This window comes from Trichoderma atroviride, chromosome 4 (genome assembly GCF_020647795.1).
Source record: "Trichoderma atroviride chromosome 4, complete sequence".
Taxonomy (NCBI): Eukaryota; Fungi; Ascomycota; class Sordariomycetes; order Hypocreales; family Hypocreaceae; genus Trichoderma; species Trichoderma atroviride.
In genome coordinates this window covers 3,845,684-3,870,950 of record NC_089403.1, presented here as the reverse complement: position 1 = coordinate 3,870,950, position 25,267 = coordinate 3,845,684, and the positions used below count along the sequence as shown (strand labels likewise).

The 25,267-nt window shown below is 50.5% G+C and overlaps 13 protein-coding genes across 14 annotated transcripts; 4 read left to right on the top strand and 9 right to left on the bottom strand.

The window, feature by feature from the left end:
• Nucleotides 1–16: 16 nt before the first annotated feature.
• On the top strand, nt 17–2,965 carry TrAtP1_008650 (uncharacterized protein; the record flags this gene model as incomplete). The annotated part of the gene is made up of 2 exons (XM_066113993.1): nt 17–229; nt 304–2,965. The coding sequence occupies 2 exons, from the start codon at nt 17–19 to the stop codon at nt 2,776–2,778; spliced, it is 2,688 nt and encodes an 895-aa protein (XP_065970085.1). The 3' UTR covers nt 2,779–2,965.
• Nucleotides 2,960–3,905, bottom strand: TrAtP1_008649 (40S ribosomal protein eS26). Its single transcript, XM_014086911.2, has 4 exons — nt 3,811–3,905; nt 3,519–3,646; nt 3,354–3,456; nt 2,960–3,192 (listed from the first exon to the last, which is right to left on the bottom strand). Exons 1-4 carry the CDS (start codon nt 3,831–3,833, stop codon nt 3,090–3,092), a joined length of 357 nt encoding a protein of 118 aa, XP_013942386.1. The 5' UTR covers nt 3,834–3,905; the 3' UTR covers nt 2,960–3,089.
• A 240-nt stretch (nt 3,906–4,145) lies between these two features.
• TrAtP1_013358 (uncharacterized protein) lies at nt 4,146–5,213 on the bottom strand. The gene has a single exon (XM_066115883.1). It carries the CDS (start codon nt 4,877–4,879, stop codon nt 4,442–4,444), a length of 438 nt encoding a protein of 145 aa, XP_065970084.1. The 5' UTR covers nt 4,880–5,213; the 3' UTR covers nt 4,146–4,441.
• Nucleotides 4,146–5,213, top strand: TrAtP1_013357 (uncharacterized protein). 2 transcript variants are annotated; one of them, XM_014086910.2, is made up of 3 exons: nt 4,146–4,211; nt 4,442–4,825; nt 4,923–5,213. In XM_014086910.2, exons 2-3 carry the CDS (start codon nt 4,451–4,453, stop codon nt 5,007–5,009), a joined length of 462 nt encoding a protein of 153 aa, XP_013942385.1. In that variant the 5' UTR covers nt 4,146–4,211; nt 4,442–4,450; the 3' UTR covers nt 5,010–5,213. The 2 variants fall into 2 exon arrangements, with proteins under 2 accessions (XP_013942385.1, XP_065970083.1); XM_066115882.1 differs by having other exon boundaries at nt 4,146–4,825.
• Nucleotides 5,214–5,459: 246 nt separating this feature from the next.
• Nucleotides 5,460–7,792, bottom strand: TrAtP1_008648 (uncharacterized protein). The gene is made up of 3 exons (XM_014086909.2): nt 7,486–7,792; nt 6,295–7,417; nt 5,460–6,237 (listed from the first exon to the last, which is right to left on the bottom strand). The coding sequence occupies exons 1-3, from the start codon at nt 7,653–7,655 to the stop codon at nt 5,998–6,000; spliced, it is 1,533 nt and encodes a 510-aa protein (XP_013942384.1). The 5' UTR covers nt 7,656–7,792; the 3' UTR covers nt 5,460–5,997.
• Nucleotides 7,793–8,036: 244 nt separating this feature from the next.
• TrAtP1_008647 (uncharacterized protein) lies at nt 8,037–9,373 on the bottom strand (the record flags this gene model as incomplete). The annotated part of the gene is made up of 3 exons (XM_014086908.2): nt 8,037–9,084; nt 9,137–9,238; nt 9,330–9,373. 3 exons carry the CDS (start codon nt 9,371–9,373, stop codon nt 8,037–8,039), a joined length of 1,194 nt encoding a protein of 397 aa, XP_013942383.1.
• An 897-nt stretch (nt 9,374–10,270) lies between these two features.
• TrAtP1_008646 (uncharacterized protein) lies at nt 10,271–10,546 on the bottom strand (the record flags this gene model as incomplete). The annotated part of the gene is made up of 1 exon (XM_066113992.1): nt 10,271–10,546. One exon carries the CDS (start codon nt 10,544–10,546, stop codon nt 10,271–10,273), a length of 276 nt encoding a protein of 91 aa, XP_065970082.1.
• Nucleotides 10,547–10,875: 329 nt separating this feature from the next.
• TrAtP1_008645 (uncharacterized protein) lies at nt 10,876–12,991 on the bottom strand (the record flags this gene model as incomplete). Its single annotated transcript, XM_014086907.2, has 2 exons — nt 10,876–12,346; nt 12,417–12,991. The coding sequence occupies 2 exons, from the start codon at nt 12,989–12,991 to the stop codon at nt 10,876–10,878; spliced, it is 2,046 nt and encodes a 681-aa protein (XP_013942382.2).
• A 333-nt stretch (nt 12,992–13,324) lies between these two features.
• On the bottom strand, nt 13,325–14,377 carry TrAtP1_008644 (uncharacterized protein; the record flags this gene model as incomplete). Its single annotated transcript, XM_066113991.1, has 1 exon — nt 13,325–14,377. One exon carries the CDS (start codon nt 14,375–14,377, stop codon nt 13,325–13,327), a length of 1,053 nt encoding a protein of 350 aa, XP_065970081.1.
• A 699-nt stretch (nt 14,378–15,076) lies between these two features.
• Nucleotides 15,077–17,209, bottom strand: TrAtP1_008643 (uncharacterized protein). The gene is made up of 5 exons (XM_014086906.2): nt 16,530–17,209; nt 16,419–16,473; nt 16,307–16,366; nt 15,729–16,257; nt 15,077–15,677 (listed from the first exon to the last, which is right to left on the bottom strand). The coding sequence occupies exons 1-5, from the start codon at nt 17,168–17,170 to the stop codon at nt 15,181–15,183; spliced, it is 1,782 nt and encodes a 593-aa protein (XP_013942381.2). The 5' UTR covers nt 17,171–17,209; the 3' UTR covers nt 15,077–15,180.
• Nucleotides 17,210–19,391: 2,182 nt separating this feature from the next.
• TrAtP1_008642 (uncharacterized protein) lies at nt 19,392–21,237 on the top strand (the record flags this gene model as incomplete). Its single annotated transcript, XM_014086905.2, has 3 exons — nt 19,392–19,856; nt 19,917–20,468; nt 20,533–21,237. 3 exons carry the CDS (start codon nt 19,392–19,394, stop codon nt 21,235–21,237), a joined length of 1,722 nt encoding a protein of 573 aa, XP_013942380.2.
• Nucleotides 21,238–21,529: 292 nt separating this feature from the next.
• On the bottom strand, nt 21,530–22,441 carry TrAtP1_008641 (uncharacterized protein; the record flags this gene model as incomplete). Its single annotated transcript, XM_014086904.2, has 2 exons — nt 21,530–21,929; nt 21,996–22,441. The coding sequence occupies 2 exons, from the start codon at nt 22,439–22,441 to the stop codon at nt 21,530–21,532; spliced, it is 846 nt and encodes a 281-aa protein (XP_013942379.2).
• Nucleotides 22,442–23,245: 804 nt separating this feature from the next.
• On the top strand, nt 23,246–25,117 carry TrAtP1_008640 (uncharacterized protein; the record flags this gene model as incomplete). The annotated part of the gene is made up of 1 exon (XM_066113990.1): nt 23,246–25,117. The coding sequence occupies one exon, from the start codon at nt 23,246–23,248 to the stop codon at nt 25,115–25,117; it is 1,872 nt and encodes a 623-aa protein (XP_065970080.1).
• Between the last annotated feature and the right edge of the window lie 150 nt (nt 25,118–25,267).

Sequence of the window (25,267 nt, the reverse complement as noted above, 5' to 3'; positions counted from 1 at the left end):
TTATTATCTGTTTACAATGCTGCTTCTTGCGATTCAGTTTCTTCTTCTCCATGGCGCATCTGCCTTTCCTGCGGCGCAGAATGTCGCTTCTTGTGACCATGATGATTTGTATACGTCGCTCTCGAGAGATGGCGGGGACTTTTGTTCGAGTATGATAAGAACGCCCTGCGAGGTGTCGTCGACTCCGACGCAGTTTACGACGTATTCCTCGGCCAAGTTGTCTTCATATGTGAGTACTCCTCTTTATGATTAAATGTTTATGAGCAGTATATTGAGTTGAGTTAACAATGCGTGTCTTTTTAGTGTGCCTGCCTTGTGACGACCAGCACATCGTATGGAACAGCTGTTACTGGTTCCCCGGCTGGCCAATCCAATGGTACTGGGCCATATACTTCATGGCGTAATTCTCACGGGCCATCGCCTACATATGTCGTTACTCAAGCGAGATCTGAGAATGGGGATGATGAAGGCGCGTCGAAGACCAATAGCGACGATGACCAGGCCACAGAAACTGGTAGAGCATCTGCTACTTCTAATGCTTCTGGGAGCAACAATGGAGATCCTACCGACAAGGCAACTAATACCGATCCTTCAGGTAATCAAAACTCGTCGACTGATTCCGCAGCTAATGGCTCCGGGGCTCGATCAACTACTCAGTCAGGCATTGCTGGTTCAGACACTGGATCAATGACGGGACAAGTAACGCGCACGTCGAAAGACGCTTCTCAAGGGACGTCGGCGTCTGACTCTGACGATGATGGTGCGGCCAACTCTCGTAACGGCTCGGCAACGGAAACAAGAACTTCCAATACAAATGATGGCTCAGGGGCATCTTCTCGCACAGCATCGACCAGCTCAGCCACAGGAGATGCTAAATCTACAGACGACCCTGCAAACGGTGGTTCTGGAGGAGCAACAAACTCTGGAGGACATGCTTCTACTACAGCTGCAAGTGGACAATCATCTAATAGCACATCTAATGCCCAGAGCTCAGCTAGCGGTTCTCAGGGCTCTAACCAGGGTCTCAGCATAACTTCGGCCAGTTTTACAGACACGCGGATACCGAGCTTCACTTATACTGAATCCATGCCTGTAATGACCTCTGGGGATGCATCTGGCACCGCTGCTTGGAATAGCTCAGTCAAATCTTCTCAATGGGGCACCGGAGCTGGAAACCCTCCATCTGCTACATCTGGAGTAATTTCAGGGTCCTCTTCAAGCCTTGGAAATCTGGGGACGGTTACCACAGTCACAAACGGCACTCAAGTAGCTACTCTTACCATTCCCCCCTTTATCACTCCCAGCAGCTTCAACAGCAGCACCATCAGTCATATTGTCAACGCAACGCAGACAGGCCCGCCTCCTCTACCTGCTGCAAACTTCACCCAGGTTACTCGAACGGGCGCCATTGTCAAGCCAACGTGCTATCAGATGCCTGTGCCACAAGGCGGATCGACACGAAGAGCACTGCTTCACAATACAAACCTCAGAGAGCAGAATGCTACTATCCCATTCCCATACATTGAGTCTGTAGACTTCCAGACAGACGGTGTTGATCCTTTGTATCTTACGTTGCGAGATGCTGCCGAAGGGACCCATTACATCGATGTTTCCAACCGCAGTTACATCGCCATTGTGGACTCCCTTTACAACGCCATGATCATTGACGCAAAGGGCATCCATTTTTCAACCAAGAAGTGCGAGTATGATGTTTCCATTACAATTGACTCCATGTATCAACAACTTGCTGCGCTGTCTGGGCAAGTCTGTTCGACGGGCAGTCAGCAACGGAAGCGAATGAATGATGCAGACTTTAATCAGACTCTGTATCTTCGAGACCAGTGCAATAATCCGATCAAGCAAACTGTGCGGCAATATCCATCGCTCAAGGTTGGAGAATCAAACTGCAACAGCATCGAAGTCGATGAAGACACCGGCCGATGGCTTTTTGACTGTACATTCCCCGGCTCGGATTCGGGTACAATGAGATGTGAATGGGCTGTCAGGAATGACATTGAAGAGTTTCTCTTTACGGACCCCTTTGGCGGTGCCTGTCCCGACTTGTCCACCGTCATCACAACTCTGGAAGCCAACGGCCAGGACTTTATCAACCCAGAATCTCTTCGCACGGAGCTCTACAACCAGGGCCTCGACGATGCGCAAAAAGCAGAAGCCAACCTCATGGTCATCTACTACGATCAACTCTGGGAGATCCTGAAGCAGGCCTTCTCCAAGCTTCGCACGCAGCCACCCGGCAAGGCGAGCGCCATCCAAGAGTACATCGACGTGTACAACCACTACCGCAACTTTGAGGACGACATCTGCGAGGATCTCCACGCCGGGGACATGCCCCTGAAGATGAGCCTCCGCGCAGGCGTAACCACCATCGACGCCCTCGCGAGACTCAACTGGGCGCCCGAGAACCCGAAGCCGTTCAACGTCACGGTCCAGGATCCATCCCAGCTCGCGTGCTGCAGCCCCGGAAGCGACGCCAAGAAGGACGAGACCAACGGCACGTGTGCGTATCCCACCAGCGCTCACCTGGGCGATACGGGCTGCGTCTGCGGAAAGACGGCCTCGGGAGCGTCTGTGGCGTTTGAGATTACCGAGTGCGACAACTTTGTGAGCGAGTGTGAGAAGGATGATGATTGTTCCAGGGCTGGACACCCGACGTTTATTTGTCTGACTGGGAGTTGCTGCGGTGGTGGAGTTTGTGCTGATCCGTATGAGTGTGCGCAGAATGGGTCTGCCTTGGTGAGGCCGAGTCTCTTCTTTTGAGTTTGAGTTTGATGCAATTGGATGCGAAGAGCTGGTATGCTTTGTATGAAGCATGGAGGGCATTGGGTTAACGAGCAGTTAGAGTAGCAAGTAGGTTGCAATCATTGTCTGTTTTGACTCTGCAGTACCTTTGGACCAACATACTGCAATCACATGGCAAAAGGCACAATGTTTGTCAAAGTTTAACAAGAAAAAAGTCCGATTCATTTAGCTGCCAGGATTCTCTTTGTCCCGGGTATTCATCTAATCAAATTTTTACATGAAGCCGTTAAACGTCACCAGACTCCGCCCAAACACCATTATTCCCATATTTAGACCTTGGGGGCAACGGTGGGGGTGATCTTCTTGCCGTCCTTGTTGTAGCGGACACGGGGAGGGGGAGCACGGTTGCGGCGGCCCTCGCGGGAACGAACACTGTTTCAATTCTGTCAGCTTTCAAACGTACCTTTGAGAGGGAAGGGGTATAAATGTTCGAGAGCTGGGACATAACAATGTCCCATCGTACAACCAAGGCTCATCTGAAGCACATACGCCGTGATGGCGCAGTTGTAACACTCCCAGGGGAGGCAACGTACCGGACAATCTTGCCGTGAATGGCACAAGACACACAGTACTGCAGCTTCAGGTACATCTTGGGGACGGTGTACTCGGCGAAGACAGAGGCATCGGAGATATCACCTGGAGAGGAGCAGTTAGCGGATGCAAGTTCTGTGTATGTACTTGGGCTCGAGTCAACGTACGGATGGCAGCAGACTCAACCATGTTGCGGATGGTGAATCTCTTGATCGCCTTATCCTTGGGGGTGCATCGCGAGCAGTTGCTGCAGCGGATGGGCTTGGTGTGGCCGCGACCCTTCTTGTTGCGGCCGCTGTGAAAATGTTAGCATCCAGTTCGCATGCTTCACGATTGTGCCATGTCGTCAATCTTGCAAAGCAGCCGTCACGAAATCATATCCAACCACAGAGTGATACAAAATCGTCGATGGCGGCATGCTAGAAGGAGCAGACAGAACACATCAAGAGGGATTCGTACTTGTTCTTTCTCTTCTTGACCATTTTGGCGGTGTCTGGATTGAACTGTTAGATTCTCACGCAGGAAAGAAGGAGAAAAGAGAAAGGAGTTCAGCCCACGTACTGGAATCGGTGTTTGTCAAAAAGAACTTTGGCCTAGGGCTCAGGAAAGCTGATTGTGCTGAATCAATCAATCGCCTGCTCGCTAGTGTGCTCCACACAATGACCGATCAGCATGCAGCATGCCCAGGCAAATTTCGCGAGGGGCAGGGCAGCTACCGCGAAAACCCTAGGTCATGTGATGACGGTTACCGCCCGCCAGCGCAGGGAAATTTCTGGCGCGCCACACCACTGAAAGTACTTCTCACTCATCAACCGCAACATCTGAAGATTGCTTAGGACGGCAGTAATTTTATTGTCGAGGTATGTCTGAAAGATGCTGCATTTCTCTCTGCCCTCCATGAGCTCCGTGAGCTTCATGAGGGAATCATCTTTGATGTCTCTCTCTTGAAATTGCTTTTACGGAGCTCGTTCCCGTGCTTCCCAGATATCCCCGTCGATGTTGCAGATTGTCTCTCATCGACGGATTCTCTCTTCCCCCAGACGTCTCACGCAGAAATTTTTTGCCAGGCAAAAAAATCTAACCCTTCCAGTTAGGCAAGATGCAGATTTTCGTCAAGACCCTCACGGGGAAGACGATCACCCTTGAGGTGGAGTCTTCCGACACCATCGACAACGTCAAGTCCAAGATCCAGGACAAGGAGGGCATTCCCCCGGACCAGCAGCGATTGATCTTTGCTGGTAAGCAGCTCGAGGATGGCCGCACCCTGAGCGACTACAACATCCAGAAGGAGTCCACCCTCCACCTGGTCCTGCGCCTGCGTGGTGGTGGCAAGAAGCGAAAGAAGAAGGTCTACACCACCCCCAAGAAGATCAAGCACAAGCGCAAGAAGACCAAGTTGGCTGTCCTCAAGTACTACAAGGTCAGCAACGATGGTAACATCGAGCGTCTGCGACGAGAGTGCCCCAGCGACACTGTGAGTACCACCCCTTGTGCCGTTTCCATACGGCTTACAAAACGCTTTGATCATGTGGCAAAAAGCATTTGGAATCTAACATGATTTACCTTTCTAGTGCGGCGCTGGTGTCTTCATGGCTGCCATGCCTGATCGTCAGTACTGCGGTCGCTGCCACCTGACCTACGTCTTCGACAAGCAGTAAACGACAAAAAACCCTATACCTTTTAAAAATGGAATGAAAATTTGTGGATTGGACAGCTGGAGCCATGGGACTGCCATAGCAAACAAAGGCGTTGATGTAGCATAGAGAGCACATCCGGCGGCTTCTGGTAATGAATGCTTGATTTAAGACACGTTTGGAGTTTTCGGGAACTGTAGTTCATGTGACAATGGGCAATGAATGCCGTATAAAGACTTTCCACATCTGTGACATTATCGTGATTATCATATCGAGTGCTGGAATGCCGTGTGAGAGAGGACCCAATTGACTGATAACGCGAACCTGTAAACCGTTATCCAAATTATTTTGGCCTTGCACGAAAGATTTTACGATTTAGTTGATCCACTTTAACCGAGTATGGGGCCCTCTTACAATTTGTCTCTCTCGTAGCCTCCGTCATATGCATCACGCGACAGCCAGATTGAAATTTTTCAAACTTGAATTCAATTATGTTGATGTGAATAACCTGAGCTAATTCGAACAATGCAACATCGAGATGGGGTATGCATCCCTTATATGTACAATAAATAAGTAGCAAAGCTGTTTTCCTTGAACGCCAATTCCATAGTTCCTTTACAACTCCTTCAAAAGTGAAGCAGATACCACCCCAAGTTCCAGAGCCGACATCTCTCATGCAAAGCAAAACTTACTCAGCCTTTGGAGTCTTGCTTTTCTTTGCCTTCTTGGTCTTGTCCTTGGGCTTTGGCTGAGAGGGTTTAGTCTCCTCAGCCATCACCAAAGAGTCCTGGATAGGATCAGCAAGAGTTCCGCAGGCTTGCGACGTAGCTAGATCAGACACGGCGCTCGACTTTTCTTTCTTGCCGAGCTTGTTGTCGCTCTTCTTCTTTTTGTCGGTCTTCTCGTGAGCCAAGGCCTCATCGTCCTCGCCGCCATCTTCGGACTCCTCTGGCTGGGCTACCTCAGTGATGGACTTTGAGTCAGTCGAAGCCTCCAAGTGCTGGGAAGCACTCTACTCATCCTTTGACTTGGACTTCTTCTTCTTCTTCTTCTCCTTCTTGTCGTCATCAGCGTTGGTCATGGGAACATCCTCATCCTCATCACGCTTGCGCTTCTTCTCCTTCTTGTCCTTCTTCTTGTCCTTCTTCTCTTTCTTGTCCTTCTTCTCCTTCTTGGCGGCAACCTCAGGAGCATCGACCATGTCCTCATCAAGTTCTAATTCGGCATCGCCGATAGACTCCATGACAGATTTCTAGTTTAGTGTTAGTTTGCATTCAGAAGGAATCAAGTGAGGAAAGTCGTAACGTACAATGACATCTGCATTCTTGGTGGGGCGCTTGCCGGTGGCGTAGAACTCAAGACGCTCATCTACCTGCGCCTTGAAAGCATCACCGAATCGGGTAGAAGGCTCATCAGAGAAGACGTCGATACGAGAAGCCATGGAAGCCTTGTTGGCCACGCATCGAGACATGCGGCCCTTGTTCTGCTTGCTAGCCTTGGCAATGGCACCAGCGTGGAACAGAAGACCAAACTTGGGGGTGTTACCCTTGGTCTTGAGCGCACGGAAAAGAGCCTTCTCAGCACCAAGAATCTGCAGGGTGGACGAGGGGAGCTTGGCCAAGTTGGTGAGAGAACCGGCATGGGAGATGAGACGAGCAGCAACGCTTGATCCAAGCAGGGCCTTGAGGTTGGGGGCGACCTGGTTCAACTTCTCATCAAGATAGTTGGAGGTTGATCGACGGTTATCGGCTTGCTTGAGGACGAGCTGGGAGAGCTGATCGATGATCTCAAAATCTGTGGGGGTAAGGTCATAACCCATAGACACCTTGGCGGCATCAATGATGGCCTCGGCCTTTTCTCCATCTTCACCAAGGACAGCGGCGATGTCGTGGAGCTTCTCGTCGGAGAGCAGCTTTCGGTTTCCAATAACACCGACGAGCTTGGCGTAGGTGTAGTTGTCCGAGGTAAATCTCTGGAGCTCAGGGAAGTGCGAGCCATACCATTCACGAAGGCGCATGAAAAAGCCGTTGACACCCTTATCCTGGAAGTCGACGGTGGCAATGGCCTGGATGATGTGGTTATCGTTGCGGGTCACGTTGAACTTGACCTTGGCACGAGAGTACGCGTGGGCCAGACCGAGCGAGGCCTTGGTGAGATCACCAGTCTGGAGGCCCTTCAGCAGCTTCTCGGCGTGCAGACGAATTCCACGGATAAGTTCGGCAACAACCACTGAGGTTTCGATCGTCTCGATGGAGAGGCCGGGGAACTGAGCCTTGATGGCACCACCAAGGTTCCTCTCCGCCACACCAAGGGTAATCTTGCTCTTCTTGCCGCTCGTCTGGGGGAGATTGAGCTCAAGCACCGACTTGAGCTGGTCGGAAACGATACCCTCAGAAATCAGGTTGACGTTCTCGAGAGCCTCGACGTGGCCGCTGTCGTTTAAACATGTCAATTCCCGGCCCAAGTGATGATCCATAGCCAATTAGGAGCGTGTTATTACCTGAAAGGAGTGAAGTTGACGAGATTGACCATTTTGCTGAACTTGGGCAGCTCGTTGACGGCGGTTTGCACCTCCTTCAACTTGGCGCCAACGGCATCGGCCTGGTGCACCACATTGAAGAGGGCATAACCCAGGGCGGCCTCGAAAAGGACGTAATCTACGTGCGCCATTGTATCTCTGTGCAGGCGGCGCCGTTAGATTGAGAGGAGAGACGCGGTGACTGCAATTGGTGGCAGCTTTTCGGTTTGGTGTTTCTTCCAAGATCTTCGCATCCAAATTTTTTTTTCTAGTTTGACGAAATTTTCTGGTAGCTTTGAGCGCTAGCGCACGGGCCAATAGAATTTTGCAGCCGGGAGCGACGTTGATGTGGGATGTGTCACGTGAGAGGGAGCGGGGCTGTCCGGTGAATCAAAGGTGAGCTGTAGCTGATCAGGAGTTGCTTCTATAGGCGATGAGAAGATACTCAGCCATTTTCTTTTTCAATGTTCTTCTGTTAATATTCTACTTCTTTTTTATCATTCTATCTATTCTCATGCTCGAATCAAGAGACTCTAGTTATTTGGGAATCCATTCTTCAAGTTGTCGTACTTTGACTGCGGATAATCGATGCAGTTATCCTTCCTCTGGAGTGCCTGCGGACCGCCAAACTCATTGACAACAATTCCAATCAAGCTGTCCTGGCCCTCTTTATCACCGCTGCTCTCCCACCACATGCCGCCTCCAAGACCCCACTCCTTGACGTAGCCAGCCTTGACTCTGGCGGCATGAGGGGTATCGTAAGAAACGAGCTTTCTCGTCTGTGGGTTAAAGCAGTAGCTGGAGCCGGTGGCTTGGTCATAAATCTCCTGTGAGCCCTGAAGAGGGAGAACCTTGTAGTCGAAGATGCCATTCTCCCAGGACCCCTCGCCAATGCCGTTGTATGGCCTGCCCGGACCGTCTGTGTTCTCAAAAGCACGGCCGTAAATAGGCATTCCGAGCACAATCTTGCTGGGGGCTACACCGTTCCTCGTGTAGTGGTCAATGGCCGCGTCAGTTGAAAACGGCGTAGATGTAGGGTTGTCATGCGACACGTGGAGATTGGCCTGATGGCCGCTCGTCGGGTCCCAAGAGCCCGCGTAGTCGTAAGCCATCAGATTCCAGAAATCGAGATACCTGTCCATGCCTGGGATGTCGAGGTTTCGAAAATGGGTGGGCCCCGCAGGACAGGCCACAGTCAGCTCGAAATGGCTGTAATTTGGAAGCGTGGCTGAGTATGCATCCAGCTCTCTGCGGACAGTGGCGAGAAGCTCAACGAAATTTCTGGCCTCGTCTGCATTTTGAGGATACTCCCAGTCAATGTCCAGACCGTCGAAACCGAGATTCTTCAGAAGCTCAAGGCTGGATTTGGCGAATGTCTCGCGGCCTTGCTGGGTGCTGGCCGGGCCCTTGAAGTTGCCGCTATAGGTCCAGCCGCCAATGGACAGCAGAACTTTGAGGTTTCGATTGCGCTTCTTGAGGAGGTTGAGCTGCTTGAGGCAGCCATACATGTTGTTGCCAGTATCATTCCACGAATCACCCTCCCAGTGAATGTCCGTGTCCGCCCAGCCATCAGTCATATGCCTGTATATATGTCAGAGTGCGTCTTATAAGAACGGGAACAGAGATAACCTACACTTCTCCGCTGTCTTGCTTAACATTGGCAAAGGCGTAGAGGACGTGAGTGAGCTTATCGGCGGGAAGGTCTTGCGGCCTATGCTTTCTGGCATAGATGGCCCTTTTCGGTTCAGAACATTAGTATCAGCTGAAGATGCATGCACGGATAAATGGGCACACTAATGTTGTGTAACCAGATCACAGGTACATACCAATTTACGAAGTAGGCGACTGAACGATAACCGCCTTCAGACATGTTGATTTGTGATGAAAAGTAATTGGAGATTGGGATGAAAGATAATAATAAAACAAGGCCCGCAAGGAGAATGAGGTATTTGGGGACAGCTAGATCCCTATGACGAAATATGGTTGTTGGTGTTCAGCAGGAGCTGTGTTGAGGGGTTTGGTGAGTCCGATCAGACGGCTGCCCTTTATATACTCGTAATAACAAACACGGATAATAACACTTGCTCTATTTCTTTGTATTAATATGAATAAGTTATGAGCAAGGCGCTTGGCAATCCAATAATGGTGGAACAGCTCAACGGCGGCCTCAACAGCTGTCGCGGCTTTCGCCCCAGCCTCCACTTTGTATGCGCTGCTGAAGCTGCTGACTGGCCAGCACCGCCTCATCGACAGCTCATCTTTTGCTTGTCCATGCCCACAAATGAGCCAATGCAAGAACATGGGCCGCTCTGTTACCAAACTATTTTTGACCAATGAGCCACCCATTTCATATGCCCCAGGATGCACATGCAACCTGCTGACATGTGTTGTCTGCTTGTCACCTCAGCTGTGCTCGACGGCCAGCTCAATATGAGAGCAGTGGAACTCGACTTTCATCCCAGCGCTTCAACGCCTCAACGTGCTATAATGATGTTCTCAGCTGGTACTTGCATCCGCTGTTTTGCCGGCAAGCCCATTGCGACGATGCAGCGTGAGAACGTTGTTTACATCTGACCCGGGGTCCGGGCCGTTTTGTAATTCAACAAGAATCTGTCCTGGCATGAGCCCCGTATTCCTAGCAGAGATAATCCGCGCTGTTGCTTTCAAGATGTCGTCTCTACGGAAGCTTGGCACCGCTCCTGGCTCCAGCGGCCAGTGATTGTGCTCATTGGCGTTGTCACTGATGATGCGTTGTGGGCACCAAACGCTAGCTTCGGCCTTGTTCAGCAGCTTGATATTGAAGTGGAAAGCAGCCAGTCTTGTGCGTGCTGGTCTTCCGTCTCTTCGTCTCATGGACCCTTTCCTTGGCCGACGGCAGGTATGGCCTCCCTTTGGCACAGCGGATTACAATCGTGTGAAAATCACGGCCCGAAGGCTTCTCCTTGTGGATGGAGAGGTCGTAGCCGTTTTCTTTGCCAGTCTGCTTGACGCCGGCAACCGCATCTTCCAAGGTTGAATAAGAACGTTTAAAAATCGAGTCCATTGGGTGAAGACGGCGTGCGGATGGCTTCAACTTTGGTCAAGTTATTGATGAGTGGCTCTTTTGATGTGCCGTGCAAACTTGCCTTGACTGTTCAAAAGGAATATGTAGAGTCAAGTAGAGCGACCTTATTAGCAAATTGCTATTGACCAGTTAGCTGCATGTACTTGGTATACAGCCTTACTGCGGACTGCAATGAATGTTACCTGCTGATATGACTTGCCTGCTGGTAACATCAGCTTTGCCTATAACACGTACGGAGTGTCTGCGCAGATTTTATGCTGTTCCATCACCTCGCATTAGCAGCACTTTCAACTTCATTCCGACCTACACTATGATTCCGTGTCAAATTCTATAGCACCAGCACCAGCTCCATGCTCTAGCAGCAGCTTGAGAATCTCCTTGCGCCCATGAAAATTTGCCAAACATAGCGGCGTATGGCCATCTGCATTTACTGCATGAACCCCAGCGCCATTTTCCAGCAAGACCTTGACGACGTCCTTGTGCCCGAGACTGGACGCAGCAGCAAGCGGCGTCTGGCCGTCATTATCCGGCGCGTCAATTTCGGCGCCGTTTTCTATCAGCACCTTGGCGATATTCGCATGTCCCCATTGCGAAGTGCAAAGGAGCGGCGTCCGGCCGTCCTGATCTGCTGCATCAATTTCAGCACCGAGATTGAGCAGAAGCCTGACGATGTCCTCATGCCCGCTACCGGAAGCCTGAAACAGCGGGGTTTGGCCATAGTTATTCGGCACGTCAACGTCAGCACCGCTTTGCAGCAGTAGCATGGCTATGCCTATGTCACCAATGTCTGAAGCGTAATAGAGTGGTGTCCGGCCCTTCCAGTCGGCCATTTTGACTGTTGCACCATTTCCCAGCAGCAGCTTGACGACGGCGTCGTCCGCATGGCTAATTGCCTCAAAAAGCGGCGTGCGGCCCCGGTAGTCCTTACTGTTGGCCTTGGCGCCGATTCTGAGCAGATGCTCGACCATGCCCTGGTGCCCTCCTCTAATGGCGCAAACGATTGGTGTGTATCCGCGATGGTCTCTGGCATTCACACTCTGCCCGTCTTCGAGTAGGCGCGTCGCTATATTCTCCAATCCGAAATGCGCTGCAAGATGAAAGCCTATTTTCCCGCCCCCAAGGTCGTCGAAGAATCTCCGGCCCCTTTCCAGCGCCTGGTCGGCGGCAGATACCTTGGCCTTGGAATGGAGAAACTCTAGGATCGGCTGTGTGTTTGTAGATGCACGAGCATGGTGACCCCAGTAATTCGCAGCATAGTGGTATAGCACGTTTGATGCCAGCCGCTGGTCGTACTCAAACTGCGTCTTGCAGATGCCGCCTTCAAATGCGTGAAACGAGAGATAGGTGACGCAGACTGTGGTGATATCTGTCTCTGCATCCGAAATCCAGAATTTCCCTTCCTTCTCAAAGTAGTCTTGAATTGTATAGTGTGCTAATCGCAAGACATCTCTCTCGGTGTCGTGCGTGACGAGGCCGGCATAGATGGAAGCCATGGTTTCTCTGTCAGGAATGAACTCCTCATCTAATTCCAGATTTCCCGTCTTGACTGCAACGGCGTGTTGGAGTTCAGTCATGGAGAGTACTCTTTTTGCGTGGATGAGCCAGGATATGACTTTTCTTGCTAATTGACACAAATGTTGCCCCTGGCTTTCGATCCTTGTTATTGCTTGCTGATATATCTTTCCTAGTGAACGAGGTAAATTTCGCAACGCTTGTCTGATATCGCCTACTGTCGGTAGCCGGGCTAAAGAGTCAACATGAAGCCTCACAAGAAGAAACCTGCAACCAGTCAGGCCTGAGAACGTTTGACTTCGAGGAACAATTTTTTTTTTTGGCAAAAATAGCTCACATTCCATCAGAAAGTTGAGATATTTTGGTTTTTATCTCATTTTGTAAATCTGGCTTTGTCAATATAAAATTTGGAAGCCTATCCATACGGCTATCAAGAAATGCTTGCACATCCTCATCTTTGGCTCTGATTTCGAAGTGAACACTTTGGTCAAAAGTATCGGCAATCTCCTGGACAAATCTCGAAGTCGCAAATATATTTACATTCGTTTCTCTTTGAAGCTTCAGAATCTCCGATAAAAAGATTTTGCGACATCCATCTGTTTCTTGACACTCATCTAGTGCATCGACAAGGATGAAGACTTTAGAGTAAAGACTGCTGACAGAATGCAATGCTTCTAGCAGCTCAGTCAAAGACGGCCTTTTTTGTATTTCGTTATACTCGTCATAGAGAATCTGCACACAATCAGGTATCCTCCTTTGCTTCTGAATTAGCTGTTTAAGTAGGTTCGCGATAAGATCGTTTGTTTTCTGCTCGTTATGCCTCCTGAAATCGCAGTATAGGTACGATATTCCTACACTGGCGTCATCTTTATATCGGCCGTAAAGGAGGTCATCGATAACTGCTGCGCTCATGATAGTTTTGCCGGCTCCAGGAACTCCGGGGCAGAATAGCGTCTGGTTGTCAGACTTGAGCCAAGACAAATATTCGTCCGAGGCAAGAAACCAATGACAAGTCCCTCGCTGACGGATCTTGATATACTCGCTCTGCTGGATGGCGAAGTCAATAGGTGCGAGCCACTTGAGAATGTTCTGGTGCTCTTGATCGTAATGTACGCTGAGAAGCTTTTCAACGCCATCAAAGACATCTGCAACAATTAACACCTAATCGATATGTCGATATATTCACTATTGACTAGTTGACACTGACTTTTTAGGACATCGATGATCCGATTTTCCTCCTCAACCTTATTGGGGGGGGATTCTGGATAAAAGGTCCTTGGTGTAAGCTGCGGCTGCCATTGCTGCGTAGCCTTGCCACTCTTTATTCTTATGAGAATCAGAGTAATCGCAGATGCCACGAATAACTAAGCAAGGAAACTGATTCATTAGTCCAGCTGCTTCCATTTCAAAGCATAAGACATCTTTCTCCTTGATTAGTTTGTCTCGTATCAGGGCGTCCTTCATCACTTGGTTTGCCGAGGCAATCAAGCCATGGTGAATAGCTGGGTTGTCGTCTTCCTGAGTTCGGTCGACACGTACTATTATATTCGACGAGTCATTGTCACAGCAATTTGGGCAATTTTCCTCGATAGTCAATGGATGAATCGCTGCTGATTGATATAGTCTGTCAGTGCTTGGCAGCGGTCGCGCATACTTTCGACGCAGCCTCGGTAATTTCTCAAGAACGTCATTGATGCTCTCCTCAAGTTGGTGACCGTGGATCTCGTAGTCTGTTTCAAGTCCATTCACTGCAGTTAAGAGAAACGTTGGCGGCTGGTTCAGAAACCCTGTTGTATGAAGAGTCCCATCTTGGATCGCTTTGCCAAAGTCATACTGGAAAACGCCTCCAGTTCCGTCGCGAGGAGCACTAACCACAACGTCACCAAGCCGTATATCATGCTTCTCGCTTGGAGCGCCGCCACCGATACCAACCATGAGGCCGATTCGAACATTAGGAAAGCTGCTCAGCATATTCTTTGCAACGCCCGTAGCACTGGAAATTCCGTATTCTCCATTGGGCAAAACGGCAATGACTATATTGTGGCGTCCTATCCTGCCCAATGCATAGCAATTATCGTCATGAGGGTGCACATGTTCCGGGGCTTGATGGACCTGGTCAAGAAAAATCTGCGCGGCAACGTACTCGATCTGCAGAGCACAGATCCAGCCGACGGTGTAGTCTGCATGCGCCAGTTTTCGCTCAGCCGCTGTTCTTCCAGCAGAATCACTGGTTGAACGTTTTCTCTTCTCTCGAGCTGGAGCAGTGCTACCACCGTTTTCATCCCTGTCCTTGGACATATTGTCTGATCGCCTTAGAACACGCGAAGTCGTTGTGAAGAAGGGGACCTACTGAAGCTGCTGCCGCCGCCGCCGCAGGGTCGATTGTGCGATCCTGCTGGTTTGCATCTAAGAATTCGGAATATGTGTCGTTATCAAAGTGGTGGGGGAGACGATTGAGGTCCATATGAGGGCTACAAGGCAAATTTTTCATTCTGACCATGGTAGACGCGTAGGTGAGGGAAAGTCGCGTGCAGCGCGATGTAAGTCCTAATGGAGGGTAGAAGGATAGGCAGGTACGTGTATCCAGACTTTACAAAGTAGTGGAGGCGGTGAAAGGCAAGTGGCCCTATCAAAAACGAAGTGAATATGAGGCAACCAACACACTAACCACTTTGGATAGCAGTTATTGGAAGCCTCATCTCAAGCTTAGACGTGTTTGTAGGCAGTGAGGGGTGCAGAAGCAGGCTGCAGGCGATAATGGTACTCAGCCGCTTTGATTATACCTACCTTGACCGTCCGCGGACCAATCAGCGGCACCTTAGTTGGACTTTGCCAAATCCAACAGGTTCAATAAAATTCGAAACAAATCACACGTAACGTATATATGGGTTCAGTATAAAAGCTGCGTTTTATGTAAAAGTTAATTCCAGAGTTCGATGACCAAGAACATCCTCAATTGATATCCTTTATTCAATGTTATCCGGCTGCTTACAGCATGGGTGTGATAAGAGCTTCGTTAACATTACTTCATGATAGTACTAGAGGGAATACAAATACAAATAAAGGCTGGGTATCCGTCACCATCCTCAAACGCCGCCAATTCAAAATACAAAGACAAAATCTTCATTCTCGAGGTCCGTAATATCAGCAAAAGCCTTTTGGCCCTTGGCGTCCTCAGTCTGAACTCCGCTCTCTTCATCGTCCCCTTCAAGCCTGGTATCTCCGTTTTCCACAGAGAGCCTCTGGGTCCCCTCTCGCATCGCTCGCTCCAATGCTTCCATGCGCTCCACCTCCTCTGCAGTCTCTAAGCTCATGTCCAAAACGGTTGCACTCTTTCCCAGTGCCACTCTGCGCTTAGCATGGTGTGTGTTGAGATATTTCAGATACAGCGATGTAATTCCCACAAGAACGATGACTATGGTGAAAAACACAACGTTTGCACGTAAGCCTCGCGAATATGAAGGTGCTTCGTCTGGCGTAAAAAGCAAAGGACCAATAATGTTACCGGCAGAGGCACCGATAAATACGAACGCTGATGTACACTTTCGCTTTGTATCTCCAGCCGTATTTTGCGCCGACCAGGAGTAGATGAGTGGTGCTGCCGGGTGTTAGCATTGCAAAAATGCTGTTGAATTAGAGTAAAACTTACTAATGCCTGTAAAAGTGGAAAGACAGAAATATCCTGCAAGCAAGACTGCTCGATGCTCAGCGTCATGTGGGAAATGCAGCAGAATCGAAAAGCCGATGATTGGCGGGATACATAAAATGGCAATGACCGGTCCTTTGAGCTTCCATCTCATCGAGACATACGCACTCAATGAAACAGCTACAATGTGAGAGAATCCAACCGGAACGTTGAACAATATAGTCTTGAAAGGATCCGTCACAAAACTGTGGATGATGAGTGGCCCAAATGTGGATATGCCGTTGGAAGGTACTGAGATGCAGAAGATCATAATGACCCATAACCAGGTTTTGACGTCTCTTAGAGCTTCAAAAAAGTGAGCGTACCTCCACTCTCGCGACATAACCCCCATCTGATTATTGCGTAGACGCTCTATAGCAATAATCTTGTCATTGTCGGTGAGGAACTTTGCTTCGGTAGGAGAATCCGGCATCCAGAAGAACATAGCCCCAGAGACTGCGACCGTAACAATACCGAAGAAGAGGAAGATGATCTTGCCCATGTTAGAGAAAGGAAGTTGGAGATAGGGATGTCTTCTTTACCTGGTATGGCTTCAAAGATGAATGAATACTAGCGAGTCCATATGTGATGAGACTTCCAAACTACGCCTTGTTAGTGGTCAAAAGATTGTGAAAGTCAACATGGTGTACTCACCACCCAAGTCAAGCCATTCATGCAGTACCAAGATCCAATCCTCAGCGTTTGCTCTCTATCCAAGCGTCAGTACTTGGTTCTCTATGACAACGCCTTAAAGTAATGTCTTACCTTCGTCTCCACCACATCTGTGTAATCGCAACAAAGGCCGGTCCCACGCAAGCCTCAAAAGCGCCCAAAAAGAAGCGGGCAGCCATCAGCTGTCCAAAGTTGTGTGCCCATGTCATCGAAGTCAAAGTAATGCCCCAAGCGAGTACCATGATGCTCGTAAATTTGCCAATGGGAAGCTTAACTAGGGCCCAGGCCAAGGGTAGTTGCATAATAAGCTGAGCCAGATAAACAATGCTGCCGAGCCACGAGAACTCGTCGCCTTTGAGACCTGTATCGTCGATCAGGCCAAATATCGATGCGTAGGACAGCGTGGCCTTGTCGAGAGCCTGGAGAAAGTATACGGAAAGCATAAGTGGAAGCAGAGCGAGATCGATGCGGCGAAGGATGCGGGCGTCGTCGGCGGGCGAAACCGTGATGACCTCGTCCGGTGAGCGGCCCAGCTTGATGAGCAGCATCGCCGCCGCATCTCGATGGTTTTTCAGCTGCGAGTCTGCATCGGATGCGTGAGATGGTCCATCGGGCCTCTCGCCCTCTTCGTTTGCGTCTTCATCTTGGTTCAAGGCCCGGTAGGGATTGGGCGAAGCTGAGGACTGCGACGGCAGGGCGAGCTTGAGGGTCGTCGAGAAGAGCTTCGAAAGCATGGCGTCCAAGAAATGATGGCATTTAAAGATGGTGTACCCAAAAAAAAAAAAAAAAAAAAAAAAAAGGGCTCGAATCTCTACCAAAAGAGCGGCTGCGGTCGCGTCAGGGCATGAATGGAAATGTTGAGAGAAAGAATGGATAACAAAGGAGAGTTCGCGATGTGCACCGTAAGCATGTCAGCAGAGCTTAGGGGCCTTGATGACGTTCCGCTGCATGCTGCCAGGCACATCATCGCCAGATCTAGGCCACCCCGGGCGCTGAGGGCGGGCTGACAGGGCTCTTGTTTTAGCGCTCATTGCTTTAGCGCTCGCCTAAGCGCACGTGCCAAAGCATTGAAGCTTTAAACACTCAAAGCCAGACATTGAAATGACAACATTTGAACTTTCAGCCCATCAGCAAGTGCTGCCGAGATGCTGCAACCCCACCGATAACCTAGATTCCGCTGCTGAGCGACGGATGGCCAGTTCTACGCCTTATCGAACATTTAATGTCTGTGGCGGCGGTCCGCTGGCCGCAGATTTTATACATGCATCGTGCATACATGTACAGGCCGCATTTGGGCGGCTACTCTGACACAGATTATTGCTGGAATGTAACGTAAAGGCTAGAGTCAAGCAAGCTGTCGATTGAGAAGCGAGAATTGGAAATTGGATGTAGCAGGTAAAACAACAGCAACTACAAGATGTCACGATAGAGGCTGTCCAGGTAACATAGCCGGCGTCGGTTCGTCATCTTCCCCGCTTGAGATATTTAATCACTAGCATACCTACCTACGTGTAAGTGAGGCACTGACTGTTACACTGTCGGATCTTCCCAGAATCACAAATCGTGATAGAGCTTCCCGAATCATCCAACAATGCAATAGACACCAGCAGGACCACAATGACATTGTGTTATTCAGTAATCGACCACAAGCATTGAACTTATTGGGATCCGTGTTCTCGCCTAGACCTTGACAATGCGATGAGACACGGATCTTCCGCCGGTGGGAACAGAGATCGAAAAGCGAGAGAGAAGGAGTAGAAGAATGAAATCCAGTCCATCTACGAAAAGTCGAGGAGTTTACTTACGGGTGGTGCCATCCAACATACACATACACATCACACTTTGGAGCTTATCAATCGTTGCCCGAATACATCCTCATCTGCCATGTCGATGTAACTCTACATGCCGTTTCCTAATCTGGGCAGCCATAACTCGGCTCTTCTAGACCATAAACTATTAAATGGAATAGCCGCTCACATGCCGGTACAATCACTTTCCCCATTCCACTCCATTGCTGATTCGATGGATTCGCCAGGCGGCAGGGCATCGGCGGTAACAGAGTGGAGTTGCGGCTCAGTAGCGCTCCATATTCGAGGTTGTCTACCAACGTAGGTAACCACTGGCTGTGGCCCGGAGGTTGAATACGACTACATATTGGCGAATTCTTTCTGTGGTTGGATCTCGGGGCCACATGTACAAGTATGTATGGAGCATTCCGGAGAGTGCAGTCAATAAATGCACATGCAGGCAGAGCACCAACGTGCATTGTGGTGTATGTAGGAACCCATGTAAGTGGTGTTCCGTTGTGACTTGACAATGTCGATGCTCGGCGCTTGCTCTGCTATTGATTTGCCGATTCACTGATCTCGTGTGGATAGTGCTTCCGAAGAGGCAGATAATGGGCAAATACATCACATAATTTGCCAATCCGGCTGCAGCTGTATGTGAGCCGCACAATATATATGCCCTCTAGCTTGATTTTGATTTGTGCCACTAGGCTATGCTGCCAACTCGGGACATGTCCCCCGAAGCCTTGCTGCACACGAATGAGCCCACCGTAAAGATTACATTGGGCAGTTGATTGACGATGCCCGCGAATGGGTAAATTAATTAGGTATGATGCTCTCATTTTCAGCTCGCACAAGTACAAGTGAGAACTGTGGATCAATGCCGCGGATAGCAACACACAAACGGCCCCTTGGTCACTGCTCCTGTCGACCAACAGTCTGATGTTTCTGCTAGAAAAGTGAGCTACTGCTCACTTGAATGAACACAGACCTTTTCAAACTTCTCGTATCCATAGTCATCCACAGGTTACACAGCCCACATGTAACTGGCTTCTGAAACTCGAATAAATAATACCATCTCAGTCGTTTCTTTCTCAGCCCACGCTGGCTCTGTAGATTGTCTTTTGGCATCTCCAAAATATCGCAAGGCCACTACCCTAACAGCGATATGGAATTCCTTTCGGTTGACCTCAACGTTTATCCCTTTCTTTTTGCTGGGCTGGTCATCGCAATCACAGTCTATACCGTCTATCAGGCTGCTCTGCCTAAACCTTTGCCTGGAATTCCCTACAACGCAGAGTCAGCCTCAAGATTCTTCGGAGATGTGCCGCTGTTCAAGAAAGCAAGATACCGTCGACAGTGGCTATGGAACCAGCCTCGAGAGCATGGAGGCCCGGTGTCTCAGGTCTTCTTGTTCCCTTTTCGCCGACCGACTGTGCTTGTGACCGACTATCGCGAGGTTGTGGATATCTGTTCGCGCCGATCCAAAGAGTTTGATAGGGGTAACAGGAATAAAGAGTGTATTGGCGTGGTGGCTCCAAATTTTCACTTTACGATGCAAACTGCGGATCCTCGACTCCAATTTCACAAGAAGCTTATCCGAGATCTCATGGCACCCAAGTTTCTCAAAGAGGTACGTTATGCTGTTGAGCTTACATTAATGTAAGGAAGTATATCCTAAAGGTAGTTTTAGGCATCGGCACCTCAAATATATGACAAGGCTATCGCCCTAATCGCATTGTGGAAGTTGAAAGCGTTCAAAAGCTATGGTAGACCGTTTTCAGTGGGCAATGATCTCTATTCGGCAACACTCGACATGATATGCGCTGTTGCCTTTGGAATGGACGACACAAGCTCTGCTCTACAGCACGAGATTTCTCATATACAAGCCATCAACCCTACATTTCCCGACATCAAGGGGGAACCTGCTTGTTTCTCATCAGCTCCTGTAACGCCCGAACTCGAAGGTCTCTTCAACATCCCAGAAATGGTGTCGATAGCTCAAGCAAGCCCTTTTCCTTCACTCTCGCAAGCCCTCGCTTTGCTCAACCCAAAGCACGCGCGGGCTCATTGGAACAGGAAAACTCTGATTATGCGTCAGACAGACAAGAGCCTGCAGAAACTTACTTTGGGAGGCCCGCTTGAATGCAAGAGTGCTCTGGATCAACTGTTATGGCGAGAGATGAATGCCGCAAAGGTGGCTGGACGGCTACCGGATTACTACTCACCTGTTATTAGAGATGAAGTAGGTCCAAGATAGATGATTTATCCCAGAGAGCGCGTATGCTAACGAAACATGATTCATACAGCTTCTTGGGTACCTTCTGGGCGGTCACGATAGCACAGCTGCTACTTTGTGTTGGTGGGTGAAATACATGTCAACCTATCAGTCGGTCCAGACTCGGCTTCGGTATGCCTTGCGACAAGCTCATCTTGATGCTCACCAAGCGTCTCGGCTACCCACCATTGACGAAATCTGCGATACATCAATTCCATACTTGGACGCCGTCATGGAAGAAACTCTCCGATACGCCTCTGTTGCAACGCTCATCGTCCGCATGTCAACTTGCGACACGCAGATCTTGGGGTACCAAATCCCCAAGGGCACAGACATAATGATGTCGCTGACGGGCCCATCAATCACGGAGCCTGCTTTGCCGATTCGCGAAATGTCGCGCTCTTTGGAGTCGCAGGAGTCCAAAGATAAGGTTCTCCCCTGGGAAGAAGATGTATCTCAGTTTAGGCCAGAGAGGTGGCTGAAACTGGTAAAGAGCGCTGACGGCAAAGAAGAAGAAGTGTTTGACCCGCGAGCTGGGCCGAATCTTGCCTTTTCAGCCGGGCCTAGACAGTGCTTTGGGAAAAAGCTAGCATATATGAAGCTGAGAGTGGTGATGACGCTGTTGATATGGAGCTTTGAGTTCCAAGAGCTTGATCAGTCGTTGAACGGGCCGGATATTATCGAGAAGCTAGTAAATCTACCAAAAGATTGTTACGTCAAACTGGCGAGGGCGTGATTGAGGCGATACTGCTGGAATTTGGAACTTCATACGTACACCCTTTCATTTGCAGGATACTTGTGACTAGGTACTGTAGAAGCATTTTATGTAAAATAGATGATTCAGACATGATTAAAAAATGATCCCGTCAGCTTGCTGCCTACCTTTATGAAATCTAACAAAAAAAAGTCTAGCTATTTTAAAGAAGTAGTACGCCCGTCTATCTCTAGTCCTTTTACCCACAATCGCCATCCATACCTGTACATGTATATATGTATGCCTTTTTATTTTTACCTAGTACGTGCAAGACTCATGCGGCCTCAATCAGCGCAATAGGTGTAGCTTCTAATGGTTTCGCAGCTGCAGCTTCAGCTTCGCGAGCCTCGGCCCATTTGTTCAAAAGGCTCAAATAACCCTGCCAGAAGACGTTGATGGCGCCGGTGAAGAGGGATCGATACTCCAGCGGCACATAGCTGAGGCTAAAGGCCATGACAATAGGCCAGATCTTGCAGGAGTTGATCCAGCTTGTGAGCAAAGTGTCTCGGACGCGCTGGACAGCGCCACTGATGCCGTCGCCTGCGAGCAGAGCCTGCATGCTGAAGAAGTAGATGTTGATGCCGGGGGCGAAAATGAGCTGATTCATGACGAGTTTGACTCCCAGAGAGAGTGCACGAGATGTGTAGTTGAAGTTTTTGGCAAGGAACATGAACCTTGTAAGGTAAAAGACGGCCAATTAGCATTGTGTAAAATTCAGTAGAAGAAAATGTTGGACTCACCATGAATAAGCGGGAATAGCCGTGCCGGCTCCAATGATGATGTTCCGGACTGTCCTCGAGGGATCGTATTCATCATCATTCATGCTCTGGGCGCCCAGGTCGGCAAAGAAGAAGATGAACATTGAAGTAATCGTCTGCGTCACATACGGCCTCTTTTTCTGAGACCGGCCATATGCCTGAGCGGCGCGAGTTACGGGCCCCAGGCGCTGCCATAGTGGACGAGAAATGGCTGTACTTTGTGTGGTTGTTGTTGCTGCCGTTGGTGTTGCTGCGGCTACGCTGCTGCTGTTTGGTAACTGTTTTGAGATTTGATGTTGAATTTGTGATGATGATGTTTGTGGTGATGGCTGCGGTGATGAGGATGACTGGGCACGGAATTGGTGCCGGGGCCGGAACGCCAATTGGAGTTGCCGCCGGATAATGAAGCGAAAAGGAGACGACGCCATGGCTGGGAACTGCTTTTTCCAATTTCTTTTTTTTACTTTTTCCTTGTTTTCTTCTTCTTCTTCGTTCAAAGTCTTTTGTGCCAAGGTGATGATCTAGGTGAGATGATGGTTTGAATGAATCAACTTGTTCCACCCGGGCTGGGAGGTGAGACTCGGTTTAAGAGCAGCAATTGTCATAATAAATACGGGTCAGAGCCGCGCCTTTCCTTTACTAGTTTCTCTCGATAAGGCGTCTTCGGCGTCGGCGTCGGCACCATGGCTCCGTGGCCTGCCATTTGTAAGCCGTAATAGGAAATTATCGGACCTTGAGGGCTCGAACCAAGCTGTGGCTTGAGCCGGGAACATAGGGCTCGTATATATTAACAATGCCGGCTATGCCCAAGTCGTTCTTTGTTCTATCTTTTCCTTTAAAGCGCCTGCGAGACTAGGACAAGTTTCGGGTTTGTTTCGATGTTGCTTCTCCTCCATCAAACCTCCAACGTTCGATGAGCCCTCGCTACCCATGGCGGCTATACTCAATCCCGCCATGGAGCCCGCAATAACTATCTGCTAGTATTATGGAGAAGGGCAGTGATCCCATCCAATAAGTCGGCCGTTGTGAATTATGCAGAAGCGAACAGACACAGGCAAGGGCCCAGCACAACGCGGTTACAGACGAGGACTAGCCTCGAGCGTTAATCCCAGCAGCTGGCTTGGAGAAAATCAGGAGCTTCCTCCGCCAAACGCTCGCACCCCCCTCACCGTAATAACCTCCCAGTTAGCGCGGAGCTTACGTCGAAGCATTGAAGCATTGATACACTCAAGATGTCGAGCCTCATCATGGCCGCTTCGGAAGCCCTCAAGATGAGCGACGCCAGCCTGACGGAGACGGAGACGCAGGCGAGCCGCACCGCCGCCAGCCAGTCGACGTCGACGCCGTCCGTCAGCGGCAGCGCCGACACCTGCACCAGCCCCAGCGGCGGCAGCTCAGCCAGTGGAAGTGGCGGTAACATGATGATGGACGACCTCTGGGTCGCGCTGCCAAAGCCCAGCCAGAGCCTCGCGCCCGAGTCGCTGCCGGACCGCATCCGCCGCATCAGGGTCGACCTGGAGGAGCTGGCCGTCTTCTACAGCGTGTCCGTGTCGCCGGGCCGCCACGAGCGTCTGCGCCGGTACTTTTCAGACGAGCTCAAGGCCCTCTTCAGCCTCGACTTTGAGGCCATGAGCCAGTCCGACAAGGTCGACTTTCTGCTGCTGCGCAACTTTCTGCGGCGCAAGTCCCACTGGCTGTACGCCCAGAAGGAGTCCAACAAGGAGATCCAGCGCCTGATCCCCTTTGCCCAGCTCATCACGGCGCTGTGCGAGGCCCGGCGCGATGTTGACCCGATCAACAACGAGCGCGTGGCCCAGCAGCTCGACGACATTGCCAAGCTGGTCAGCCAGGTGAAAGAAGGCATCGAGAACGACCGCATCAAAATCTCAAAGACGGCGGCCTACAAGGCGTCCAAGACGGTCACGGAGCTGCGCGGCCACCTGCACGAGTTCTTCAGCTTCTATGCATCGTACGACCCCATGTTCGACTGGTGGGCAGCCGCGCCGTGGAAGGCCGCCGACCTTGCGCTGTCGCAGTTCATCCCGCTCATCCAGTCCAAGCTGGCGGGCATGCACGAGGGCGAGACGGGCGACATCATTGGCGAGCCGATTGGCCGCGAGGCGCTCATCAACGAGCTCGAGGCCGAGATGATTGTCTACTCGCCCGAGGAGCTCATCAACCTGGCCAAGGAGCAGTTCCAGTTCTGCGAGGCCCAGATGAAGACGGCGTCCGTCGAGCTCGGCTACGGCGACGACTGGAAGAAGGCCCTGGACTCGGTCAAGAAGCACTTTGTGCCTCCCGGCGAGCAGGCCGGCTTTGTCAAGCAGCTGGTCCGCGAGGGCTCGTCCTTTGTCAAGGAGCACGACCTCGTCACCGTCCCGCCGCTGGCAGAGGAGGTGTCGCGCATGACCATGATGAGCCCCGAGATGCAAAAGGTCGCGCCCTTTTTCCTGGGCGGGCCGCTCATCATGGTGTCGTATCCCACCGCCGACATGTCCCACGAGCTCAAGAAGATGGTGATGCGCGGCAACAACAGGCACTTTGCCCGCGCAACGGCCTTCCACGAGATGATCCCCGGCCACCGCCTCCAGCTCTTCATGTCGGAGCGACACAACAGCCACAGACAGCTCTTCACCACGCCCTTTAGCATCGAGGGCTGGGCCATGTACTGGGAGTACGTCTTCTGGGACCGCGGCGACTTTTTCGAAACGCCAGAAGACCGCATCGGCACCCTGTTCTGGCGAATGCACCGCTGCGCCCGCATCATCTTCTCCATCAAGTTCCACCTGGGACAGATGACGCCGCAGGAGTGCATCGACATGCTGGTCGACTGGGTTGGCCACGAACGGTCCACGGCCGAGGGCGAAGTCCGACGGTCCTTCAACGGCGACTACGGCCCTCTCTACCAAGCCGGTTACATGGTCGGCGCCGTGCAGCTTTTCGAGCTGCGAAGGGAGATTCTCAAGAACGGCCACTTGACCGAGAAGGAGTTCAACGATGCCTTCCTCAGGGCCAACTTTATGCCCATTGAGCTGTTCCGAGCGCTGGTTCTAGATTTGGAGCTGCATCCCGACTACACGCCCAATTGGAAATTTTACGAATAAATAATGTCAAGTTAAAAGCCCTTGATCACGAAGTTAAAGCCTAGAACCACGAAGTCTTGAATCACGAAGTTAAAGTCATTGGAACGATCAGAAACGGAAAGCGAACCAAAAAGCAAAATTGAAATTGAACACTTTTTTTTATTTTATTTT

Bases quoted from the DNA above. Each gene is read 5' to 3' on its own strand.
- TrAtP1_008649 (XM_014086911.2), bottom strand. From the start codon at position 3,833: ATGGTCAAGAAGAGAAAGAACAA. The intron at 3,647-3,810 runs GTACGAATCCCT...ACATTTTCACAG, and splicing joins GTCAAGAAGAGAAAGAACAA to CGGCCGCAACAAGAAGGGTC. The intron at 3,193-3,353 runs GTACGTTGCCTC...GAATTGAAACAG, and splicing joins ATTCACGGCAAGATTGTCCG to TGTTCGTTCCCGCGAGGGCC.
- TrAtP1_013357 (XM_014086910.2), top strand. From the start codon at position 4,451: ATGCAGATTTTCGTCAAGACCCTCACGGGGAAGACGATCACCCTTGAG. The intron at 4,826-4,922 runs GTGAGTACCACC...TTACCTTTCTAG, and splicing joins GAGAGTGCCCCAGCGACACT to TGCGGCGCTGGTGTCTTCAT.
- TrAtP1_013358 (XM_066115883.1), bottom strand. From the start codon at position 4,879: ATGATCAAAGCGTTTTGTAAGCCGTATGGAAACGGCACAAGGGGTGGT.
- TrAtP1_008648 (XM_014086909.2), bottom strand. From the start codon at position 7,655: ATGGCGCACGTAGATTACGTCCTTTTCGAGGCCGCCCTGGGTTATGCC. The intron at 7,418-7,485 runs GTAATAACACGC...TTTAAACGACAG, and splicing joins GTCAACTTCACTCCTTTCAG to CGGCCACGTCGAGGCTCTCG. The intron at 6,238-6,294 runs GTACGTTACGAC...ACACTAAACTAG, and splicing joins CCAAGAATGCAGATGTCATT to AAATCTGTCATGGAGTCTAT.
- TrAtP1_008643 (XM_014086906.2), bottom strand. From the start codon at position 17,170: ATGCTTTCGAAGCTCTTCTCGACGACCCTCAAGCTCGCCCTGCCGTCG. The intron at 16,367-16,418 runs GTGAGTACACCA...AACAAGGCGTAG, and splicing joins TGAATGGCTTGACTTGGGTG to TTTGGAAGTCTCATCACATA. The intron at 15,678-15,728 runs GTAAGTTTTACT...AACACCCGGCAG, and splicing joins TTCCACTTTTACAGGCATTA to CACCACTCATCTACTCCTGG.